Below are 11,749 nucleotides of genomic sequence, written 5' to 3'. Positions count from 1 at the left end.
CTTTTCTTGACTACTCTTATGTTTCAACCTTTTTAAAATAACTTTACTCACTAGTCATAAACTTTTAAGGGGTATGAACTTTAACTTGCGAACCTTGTTATCATTTGATATATTAAGATAATAATCTTTTCTTGGGCAATAAACAAAAGAAGTCAATTTTAAAAATTTAGTTTAAATTTCGAAAATCAAGCAAAATACTCTTTCAAATTTTTAATTGGTAATTCAATGTATGTCAAATTTTGTCAATATAATTAAATCATCACAATTCTTTCGATAACCATAGACATAAAAAATATTGAACTTTCTTTCTCTAAGTAACCTTTATTTCACGTCTTAAAGTACATTGACTAAAAGAAGTAAAATTATTCTTGCCTAAGACAATTTGTTTTATACATTAATAACTTTCCCCCTTATTTACCAAAAGTGTCAAATAATTTGAAACCAAAATAAGCTTTTTTTATGAACTGAGTAATCAAATTTGTGACATCTAATACAACTTAATTTTTATTATCATAAAAACCTTAAGTTGAAAACAAGATGAAATATCGATCACGCAAAAATAATTAATGGTTATAACAAAAAAAAAATTATTTTTTTTTTGAAATAATTTGTTTTTCTAATTAAATTATCTTGTTTGAAATAATAAATGAATATTTTTCTTTATCCTTCGCATAAAAAAAAATTATCCACTTGCTGTCAATTTGAACTTATTAAATTTCTTATTCCAAAACAATCGCCAACTAATGATCTTTTATACTAAGAGCAAAATAAAAATATCTTTAAAAGCCTAACTTCAAAAAAAATATTTATATTAAGAGCGTTTAACATAAGATAAAATTCGAAATAAAAAGTAAATAAAATAACAATTAAAATCTCAAAAATTCAAGCAAGTAAAATACTAAAGATGAAATTGAATGTTCCTCTACTCCCCCCCCCGCGCAAAAAAAAAAAAAAAAGAGAACAAAAAAAACAAAGAAAAAAAGATATACATCAAGGAATCGATCAAACATATTTTAATGCTAGGATAATCTTCATATATAAAATTAATTTGTAGCCATAGAAACCTATAACTTCACAACCATTTTATGAAACAAGCCATTGTGCCCACCATGTTACACAATACCAGGAGCTGAAACTTGCATATTTTATTTTGACAAAGAATTGAAATAAAATGAATGAAAATTTCATCTTAATATTTGGACAATCCAATATCCAGAAACACAAATTTCTTGAACCAGTGTCCGATCCATGAGCTTATGTCTTTTCTCCTGAACACCTGTTAGTCCCATTTTTATTTCTATGATAGTATGAAGCGGCACCTGCAAATTGGAATGTACATTGTTAGTAGATCAGAGATGAAGTTCTATCTGTGCATCGTAAAAGGAGAAACTGATATGGTAAAGGCATCAAAGACAGCTATAAAAATTACAGCAAGGGAGAGAGAGAGGAGAAAGCACACCTTCGTTTGAAGGTATCCATGTTCTGGTAAATTTGGCTTTAGCATCCAACAAAAAATCAGTTGCCTCACGAATCAAGTTCCTCTGAAATTTAAAGGTACATCTCTTATTTTTTCCTTCAAACAAATTTAAAGATGCTGAAACGAAAACAATGAAGGTGAAGACTTTCACTCTAGTTTCAAGGCCTGAATTGTTTTCATGATTGCTTTGCTTTAAAACATGTGCATGTAAACACTCAAAAGTAAAGCAGGACCAAGCAAACCTGAAGGAATAGATCTGTTATTGTGTTATAATCAACTGGACAACCACCCTCCATTTGGGACATCATCAAAGCAAAATTAGCAGCACCCTGGCATTAAAAAGGTTATGCAAGCACCAAAGTTAAGATAGTTTCTAACACTACAAAAAGTCAACTCCATACGAAGACCTGAAACATATGAGCAGAAAACACACCATCGCCAAAAATTGTAAATGCAAACAAATCGGCATACCTGTGGATCTGTCCTCAAAATTGTTTGCAGAAGGAATAAATAGTCAGGGGCATATCCAATACTTATCAGAGACTAAAAAATGATCAACAATGTCAATACACAAAGTATACAGGAGGTTCGGGGGAAAAAATTCAACAAGATTAAGGGGTAAGCTAGAAACCAAGCAAATGCTGCTATTGATATATATAATTAATAATATCAGCTCAAATCCTTATTTCAATAAAAGAAAAGAATATATATGAAGAAATCAGTGCCTAGATTTTGCATCAAATTATATTTATAGTGAAGGTGATGGTAGCTAATGGGGTGGGAAAGAAAACCATAAAATAAAAACACCAGAGAATTCAATCCTTCAACTAGCATATTTCCATATTCCCATCATACATTGACAAAAACAAACTAATTATAGTTCTGGGATGTCCATAAGTGAATCTTGGAATAATTTTTGACAACTTCCAAGGAAAAAAAAAATAAGGGAGTTATATACATTATCCAAATACCATCAGCAAGAGCTGGAGTAATGACTTCACTATAACATCAACCACCACTTTGTGCAGAGAAATGAGGTGCTCGGCCAAGTGGTATTATGAGATCCTTCATAACCTCATATTCTTCCATACTTAATTGGGCACCATCCAACACCTATTTGCAACCAACAAAGACAGCAGTCATCATATATATCATGATATCACAAAAACTCTTGTTTTTCATGTGTCAACCACCTAAGCAGTCATCATACATATCAAGCTTTAGTTACTATATTGAACATTTCAAGAATTCAACTTATACTTTTACATTGAACAATACCAAGAGACTACCTTTACAATCTCAGAGCCTCACCTTATAAAGAAGTGTCCTCCCATTAGTCATGTGTGCAGTGAGGGCAGGTATTCTAGATACAGAAAGAGCATCAACAAACAGAAGAATAATTACTTGCCACTGTTTCATTCTGAATGCTGGAAGCGCTTCCATAAAAGACATTGTGTCTAGTAGGCGCCACTATATAAAAGAACATTTAGAGTACATTCAGAAGCAACTCAACTCAAGAACATGAAAAGTGCAAGGAAATTTTTTGGTAAAAAGAGCTTTAATTAATAAGCAGAAGTAGTAAGTTATGGCTTGAAAAATGATCTTACAATACAATAAACCTCCCAAATAAACCAGTTCAATGTCCTTAAAGTCCTAATCCGAATTATCATCAATTTTCTCAATATGATTAACCATTTCAAAATTCAGAATTAGTACCAATCCTTGCTCCAAAGTAGATATTGGTATTGGCAGTCTGAGATCAGTAACAATAGCAGGTAAAGCACGAGAAATACAGCCAGCAAGAGTATCTTTAATTTTAGAGGAACACCCATCTTGTAAGACAATCTTCTGTGGATACTCTCTCCCGTTGACTGTTAGGTACTCTTCAGAGAAACTTTCATCTCTTCCATAGATATAAGCCAAAGAAGATGATGTTATCCATTCAAAAAGAGCATTCCACATGGTTGCAAAAGTTGACAGCTGGTGGACATCAAAAAGAGCAAGAGAAGCAATCAACATAAGTAGAAAATGCAGAAATAATATGGCAATGTTGTTAACACTATCAAAAATGGAGAAATAATATGGTAATGTTAGGTCTATGAGACTTACAGTCAAACTGAAACCTTCTGGCGGAGCATCAAACCATGAGTCCTTTGGGTCAGACATATCAGAACGTGGAATCCCAGATTTTGTTGGCCACTTTACAGGGGCTGTTTCTGGTTCAAGCACATCAACATCCTTCACAGGCTCCTTCTTTTCTGCCTCACTTGGACATGGCAATATGATAAGCCCAGCTTCAGAAACTGTACATATTTTTTGCAACAAAATGGGGTTAAGGTCACTGAATACAGCATTCAAACTATACAAAATTCAATGAAAGCACACAAAATCCTACCAGCATCAGTGACATCAGAATCTCCAAATGCCACAGCTTCTGCTGCCTTGCTCAATGCCAAACAAGCTTCTGCTGATACAAATCGCAACATATTTTCGTCATCACCATCTTCTGCACTGCCACATATTTCAGGATCTCCTTTCAGCGTATCCATTTCTTTAACTTCATAAAGGTTGCCATTAAGAGCATTGTCAACTTTCTTATTATCAGCCCAAGTAATAGAGAGATTAAGTTTCTTTGCTCCTGCAGATTTAAGAGAGGATTTAAGCACAGTCTCACTTGATGTTGCTGCCTTATTAGCATGGGCTTCCTTCTTTGCTTCAGCACTTGTATCCAGACCACTCTGGTAGATGTTTCTTGTTGGAGGCAATTCTACAATGCTAGAATCCTTTTCCCTCAAAGCAGATGAGGATCCTGACATCAGACATTTTTCCTCAAAGTCTTTACAAATTCCTTTTCCTTCCATTTCTTTCACTTTTGAACCAAAACAACTATGTCTTGACCCTGAGGGTGTCTTCAAAACAGTATACTGATCATTCATGATTATTTCACAATTAAAATCCATCTCATTAGTAACAAAATATTCTTTTGTACTACCCAGCTTCATTCTTTGGCTCTGTGTAAAACTACTGGTATTCTTGGAAATGGTATACTCATTGTTCATGATCGTAGCACTAGTAAAGTCAATCTCATTATTAACAAAAAAATCTCCTTTGCTATTACCCAGCTTGGAAATACTAGAGGCAAACACTGCAATAAAAATTTAATGTTTTTTAAACTAAACATAATTAAGTGATTCTATAAATAATAACTTGAATAATTGGGAAAAAAAAGTTCTCACCTTCATTTTTGCTAATTTTTGAAGGTGAAGGCTTGGAAATCAACTCTCTTTGTGGAACATAGCCTTCAATAGCATTGGAAGGACCCACTAACAAAACTTCCCCCGCTTTTATTTCCCCCTTCTCTTTAATCCTCAAATTCGAAAACCCTAAATCCCCATTCTTCCCCAAACCCTCATCATCCAAATCTAAGTCCCCAAACAAACTCAAAATCTCATTAAGTTTTTCATGATTCAAAACCGAACACCTCTCTTCTTGTAAACTACCAGCGAAAGCCCGGCTATTAATTAGGCAATCGGTGAAGCAAAACATGTTAGTTTCTTGTAAATCGTAAACTCTATGTTCTTTTAAAGAGATTCGGTAACAGCCTTTTCGACGAGGTTCGGACAGTAAGGGGTTTCGGCACAGAGGGTAACCGCAAATGTTGGAAATTGACCTCTCCGTTACGACATCTTCGTAGTCGCTTCGAGAAATAAGGGAACCGGAGGCCAATAGTTGTTTCTCGTCTTCTATTCCGTCGAGTAGGTGGAGTTGAATCTTGTGCACGGCTTCTGAAACGGAAAGTGATTGATCCTTCACCATTGATGATGAATTTTTTGGGATAATTTTACCCAAAGCATTATGAACACGCACATCTTGACTGCCCTCAGTTTCTTCCTTCGCTGCAACAGCCTTCTCCTCTTGAGCTTTACCCTCAATTTTCTTTTCCTCAATGCTCAACTTCTCAAGTAGTCCAGCAGCAGCAGATCCATCTTCATTTTCCTCTTTCAGTTTTTGTGACTTAGCAACTTCTTGGAACATTTCCACAAAGGCTTTGCAATCTAATTTTAAGAAAAAGGAAAATCAGTAAAAACTAGAAGGCTTTGTTCCCCAAAAGGAAAATGAGAACTGTCAAATAAAGGGAAAAAGAAGGCAAATTGCAAAGAACATATGTAGCCATCTATAACCACAATGTAAACCCATCTATATTAACTGTTTCTGTTATTCTCATAACACATTTTTATTGTTGTTCACAAAAGAAATAATAAAGCCAACTATAAAACTTCAATGAAACATGTATCATGACATATCAAGCTCTCAGATATAGTTATTACATTAAAGAGTCCAGATCATATATGCAACTATTTCTATTAACTTTGCCTAAAAGACTTATAAATTCAGCCGAAGGATACCATTATACAAAATTACACCAAGTACTTAGGAATTAAAAATATTCAATAATTCAAAGCATATTGCTAGTACACAAGCAATAACATTTAATTTTAAAATTTCTTCAATTGAACATCCTAGGATACCTTTCTTATTTAAATGACATTTTGTCATCATTATGAAATTAAATTTAACTTTATACTATCTTATTAGTTTTCCAAGCAAAGAAATATCAAACCCAAGAAAAACACTAACGCTAACATGTGAAGATAGTTCAAATTGCCATCATGGAAATCCCTAACTCTATCCATTAAAAAATTTGCTGAAGTACAATTCAAACTCAACTTGGGCTACCTGAGTAATGTGAAAAACTGACATTCACATCAACTTTGAAGGAAACAGGCTTATAGCATTAATCAACATTTAGGTGTAACAGTTATTATTACTAATATTTCTTATTTCTTCATATATTCTGTTATTTGCAGTTTTTTTCACTAACCACTAAAGGAGGAGAACAGAACCGCCCATAAAGGAACAAAAGGAAATTTTTGATAAACCATTGCAGCCATATATAAACACAAACAAAACCATCTAAAATAACTATTATTATATTTCGTAAAACACCTATATCACATCATTAAAGGGAAAAATCAGCAAGAATCTGCCTCATATGCTTTGATCGATGTTAATAAAAGTAAACACAGTTTCTCACTTCATGTCAGAAATTTGTAAAATTGCAATGCAACCCATTATTTACACCAAATACTTATTTGAAACTGACACCAGCACAAGCATAAACCTTTGAATTATGTACAACCAAACATTCATAAAGTCAATAAGAGAACCAAAATTTGGTAAATATTACAACTATTAACCGAAATGCCAGTCACTAACAACTTGAAGAAAATACCAATGCTCAACTCTCAAACATTCTGTTGGTTACTAAACTCTAATTGGCGGCTCCAGATCTTAGACTAAATAAAGAATTGAAACAACATTGATTCAATTTCATTTAGCAAATAAAAGGAAGCAAAGTGATTTAACGTAAAATATACTTACTTTCCACAGACGCAAAACGAATGCAGAAAAGTTCATCTTTCAGCTCACCATCTGCAAAGTCAGAAGCGCGCCATAAGCACGATTTGTCGTTCCCTGAGTGCTCCTGCACCGTCATAGTCGGCAACACTACACAAATATTTTTTAATAAAATTATGAAATAAGAAAATAAAACGGAAGCAGAAATAGGATTGAGGAAAAGAAAGTTAAGGAAGAGAACGAACCGAGATGATTGGCGCAGATCTTGAGAGTCTTAGATTGCCTCATAACAAGGCGAACTTTTCCGGTCACTTGGTGCTTCAACAGCTTCACAGTACCAACGCCTCTCTCTTTCCATTGATTCCCGTCTTTATCAAATCGGTACAGCTTCGACTTCCTAACAAATAAAATAAAAATAATAGATATTCAGATCATTCGAATTTGTAGATAAATCGGAGAAAATTTGAATCGGAAATATAAAAAACTGAAAGTACAGACAGATCGAGCATTGGATCTTCGTTTTCCTCGCCGGTGCTGACAGCAACTTCATCGAGCTTGACGATAGGGGCGACTTGAGCTCCGGTGTCTTCATCCTCGGCAACGGGGGCTTCCTCGTCTTCTCTGGGCTCGTGATCGGGCTCTTTGCTTGCCATAATTGTTTTTTGAGAGTGAGGCGTTTGGTTTGTTAATGGTGGAAAATATTTGGGGTCTAGAATTTTTATATAAAAGAGGAATGGAAGTTGTGGGAGTGTGAGAGAGGAAGAAATTGTTTGTTTGTGATTGTGGGAAGGCGTTGAAATTAAGCGTGCAGAATGTTTAAGGCCAAGAAGAGCGTTTGGGTGGTGGGGCGGCTTGTTCTATCGCGGAATAGCCTTTTGCCAGCTAAGGGGCAATTTGAGATATCATTGCACGGCTCTTTTCATTTTTCTTTTTTTTTTTTTTTTAATAAAACAAGGTTTCCATTGAGGAAGAAAAAACACCGAATCTAACTCAATAAATATAATGTTATTTAAGCATATTATCAAATCATTTTTTGTCCTTTGGTACTAGATTTGCAATATTACATTTAATCATCTTTACTCTAAATTGAGTTGTTTAACTGATATTCAACCAAAATATTTACTCAACTTGCACTAATGTTTTAACACAAGTGGTAAAGATATTTTCGACTCTACAACATCTCAAACATAATTCATTTAGATCAAGCATTATTTATCAACTGTTTAGAGTAATTTCTCGAAATGTACAAAAATCATAATACATATCAAACAAAACAGAATTTGAACGAATTTAAAAATAAATTTTAAGAAATGCAGTAAAACAGAAGATTAAAAATAATTCATTTGTTAAAACTGTTACACAATAAGGAAGGAAAGACAGCAAGTATAAAATTTCGGACTCTTAGAACAAAGCAACTATATGTCGGAGCAATTAACTAAATATAAATTTGTATAGTGAATGATTAAGCTAGAATAACCTACACATGCCGCGGACTTGCCACAGCTCCATGGAATTTGTTCACTCACCACTAGGCTGCATAAAATGTTGTCAAAAACCTAACTGCTAACGTTCTCGACTATGGGGTAAAGCTGCATTAATTGGGCACTAAATAATCACCACCGCTCATTACCAGATGCATTACCAAAGAACGCAAGCTATCACCTCAATATTTCACAGCCACTGTGCAGATCAATTTCACATTCAAATGTAAACTGGAAATTGTGGGCACTTGGGAGATTCAACCTTGTAGAAGTTGACAAGTTCCTTGCTTGTGTATCGTAGTTTCCTAAGATATCAATAGCAACCCATTGGTGGCATGCCATATGGGGCCATTGGAGGCATCCCCATCCCACTCATTGGAGGTGATGGAGCAAAACTTCCACCCATTCCAGGTATTGCTGGCGCAGGTCAAGCAAGAGGCAGCAACTGGGCATACGTATTCTGCAGGTGACCCAAAAACATGGGTATTAGTTCTTAGGAAAGAAGATTGGCGTCCATTACAGGCACCTCAAGTGTATAGTAAAAGTTATAATAATATTAATAAGAAACCATGTAGTATATGCAGTTTAATTGCCTTTTTGAAAATAAGCGCATCCAACGCATTTTAGAAAACAATATAGACTGCTCATTGTGCTTCTAACAGCATTCGAGTGATCACACTAATCTGAATTGCTAAATTCTTTATATGGCAGGAAAATAACAAGAGTTTCTAGCCCATTTGCAGTGATGACTGATTGAAGTACCTACTTTCTTTTCTCCTTGCCAAGGCAGCATCGCCTCATATCAGCTATCAAGAAGCCAATAATGACCATTAGTTGGTTTTCTTCCTAAGTTCTTATTCAAGGTTTAATTGACATCGTTAGACATGACGGATAGTTTCTGTGTGACCAAGCACATGACAATGAAAACAGTTAATTAGTTCTTGACCACCAGTAAAAGTGAGTAGTGACACCTAAAAGCACCCAAGAGTTTTGCAGTTCTTTCAAAATCTCCTACTTTGTAGCATGAAGAAAAGATATAACTGTTCCACAAGGAGGAAACACACCACTCCATCCCTATCCCTCTTTCTCCCTGAGAAAAATTTGAGAAAAATTTGTAGGCAAGAAATCGAAGAGATTTTGCATATAGCTTTACCTGCTGAGCAACCATGTCTTTCTCCTCCTCCTGTTTGGCCTTCACCTCATTCATAGCTTCAATTTTATCCTGCATAAGTTCGTCCACTTTGCCTGTGTACTCCGTATATACTTTATTGGGGAGAAAAAGCCCAGAAAAAGAACCAAGCAAAAAGTTTGAGGATAACGACTTCAAAACTCAACTAACAATTAGAACTAGTGACAGGGCGGAAATCACCTGCAAAAGATATGGAAAGGCAAAATCAATCATATTATTCGCCCAGGCAAGCTCAAGAGCAACAGCTGGCCTGATTACGTTATAACAAACAAAGAGCCACGCCACAAAACACTCTTTCTTTCCCTACATTAGACGAGATGAAAATTTAGATTAGTGAGTGGACTCAACTTTAGTAATTTCCTATATAAGACAAACAGAAAAAATAGGTAAAAGTAGGCCTGTCTAGCACACGTATGCATGAAAAAAAAAAAGAATAGAAAAAATACCTGCTCAATGAAATAGACAAGCAATTCCTCTGCAAGTTCCCAATCACCAGACTGTGAACACGTTTCCAAGGCATCTCTGTAGTGATTGTCCTTCTTTGACAATGCAATAGACTGATTCCATCTCCCTGCCTTCTTATATATATAAGCAGCAACATGCCTCATCTCAAGAAGTTCGTGCTTCTCAAATCTGCTCATACAAACCATTCTCACTTGTAAAACAATCCCAACCTTGGTACTTTAAAACAACTAAAGTTTAACACAACACACAAAATAACTAAGGTAGAACCTCTCACCTTCTGAGCAAGGCCTATCTGATCTAAGTTATCATGCACACCTATAGATTCATGAAGCCTGTCATAATCCTCCTCCTCTACATGAATCTCGTTCAGAGCTTCATTCACAGCAGCTACATTGTTGCTCTGAACAGCAACCATATGTGGCTTAACAAGATGCAGGTGACCAGCCTGAAACTAAATGAATTGCAAGCATAAATAAATTATAATGGGCAGAACTCTCTCCATGCATTATTTTTCTCTAAAAAGAAGAGAAGAGGATAAAAAATTTACAAAGAACAGCACGAGGCAACCCCTAACATCCTAAGAGATGCACGTACCTTCCTCATTATATCCACAACACGTGCATGGTCAACACACAGGGCAAGTAAATTAAGAACATCATTGATAAGATCAGGATATTCTTGCAAGTAGAAATGCACAGCCTTCTAATAGAGTTCAACACTTGCAACTTTGGCTATAATATCTTTAAAATGCATGTGATCCCATGCTTTTGGAGAGTGGTTCATTATGGTGGTTGCTGCATTGTCAAACTCATCATCAGGGATTTAAATAGCGGTCGCAGTCACGTTTTCGGTTGCGTAGCATTTGTCACGTTTTCGGATATAACAGAGATAATTGCGGTCACTGCAGTCATCACGGTCGTGAAATTTTTTTTTTTGCACAATTTATTATAAAATGTAATAATTATAATTATAAAAACTCTTATTCAATGATTTTAAAAATAGTTTATGACACTCTATGTTTTTTATTTTTTAAAAAAATTATTCACAATTTTATTTAGATTATAAAAAGCATTCATATTTGGTTTATCCATAAAATTTTTCTTGGCCAAGTTCATATTCAATATTAATTCTAGACAAATCAAATATTAACAAAACATAATATGTTAAATACCAAGCATTTAATTTAAATAAAATTACAAACTTAAAAATATAATAAATTCAAATTCCATCAACTACAATTATTGATACATATTTCAAATTTATCACATGGTAGAATGACGAGGAGGATCAAATTCTCTATCTTCACTTTGAGAGCCAAGTTAACTCCATCTCCATCCCTGAGACCTTTGTTCTTGATATATTTGAGGTGGAGGATATATTTGAGGATGATACATTTGTGGTGGAGGGTACATTTGCGGTAACTGATACATTTGAGGTGGAGGATATATTTGAGGAGGTGGAGGATACATTTGAGGTGGATAATAACCATATGGAGATGGATAACCATGAGGAGGTTGAAAATTATGTTGTTCTGGTGGATAGTAATGTCTTTGAGTACTAGCAGATGATTCACTATACTCAAAGTTACTAGAATTTGGTCTCTCACCTGAAGATGAAGAACCTCTAGAAATTTCATAGTGGTGCTTCTTTGCTTTTCCTTTTGATCGAGCTGTAGTGCATTTTGACCCTCATTAGATTTAGCAAATAGATTTCCTTCAT

At 34.7% G+C, this 11,749-nt stretch overlaps 1 protein-coding gene across 8 annotated transcripts; it reads right to left on the bottom strand.

Moving 5' to 3' along the window:
- Positions 1-998: 998 nt before the first annotated feature.
- LOC111302816 (putative RNA polymerase II subunit B1 CTD phosphatase RPAP2 homolog) lies at positions 999-5,405 on the bottom strand. 8 transcript variants are annotated; one of them, XR_016326451.1, is made up of 10 exons: positions 4,714-5,405; positions 3,873-4,622; positions 3,587-3,780; positions 3,194-3,457; positions 2,789-2,947; positions 2,436-2,590; positions 1,949-2,020; positions 1,720-1,806; positions 1,460-1,541; positions 999-1,319 (listed from the first exon to the last, which is right to left on the bottom strand). XR_016326451.1 is itself a non-coding variant. In XM_022898656.2 (8 exons), the coding sequence occupies exons 1-8, from the start codon at positions 5,291-5,293 to the stop codon at positions 1,255-1,257; spliced, it is 2,181 nt and encodes a 726-aa protein (XP_022754391.2). In that variant the 5' UTR covers positions 5,294-5,405; the 3' UTR covers positions 999-1,254. The 8 variants fall into 8 exon arrangements, 2 of the variants coding, with proteins under 2 accessions (XP_022754391.2, XP_022754393.2); XR_016326452.1 differs by having other exon boundaries at positions 1,911-1,956; XR_016326453.1 differs by lacking the exon at positions 1,949-2,020 and having other exon boundaries at positions 1,460-1,594.
- Positions 5,406-11,749: the final 6,344 nt, after the last annotated feature.

Source organism: Durio zibethinus, chromosome 13 (genome assembly GCF_047325235.1).
Source record: "Durio zibethinus cultivar Kanyao isolate XHJ-2024 chromosome 13, ASM4732523v1, whole genome shotgun sequence".
In the NCBI taxonomy this organism is placed as follows: Eukaryota; Viridiplantae; Streptophyta; class Magnoliopsida; order Malvales; family Malvaceae; genus Durio; species Durio zibethinus.
Note: the sequence above shows the minus strand (reverse complement) of the source record. Positions and strands in the feature narration are given on the sequence as shown.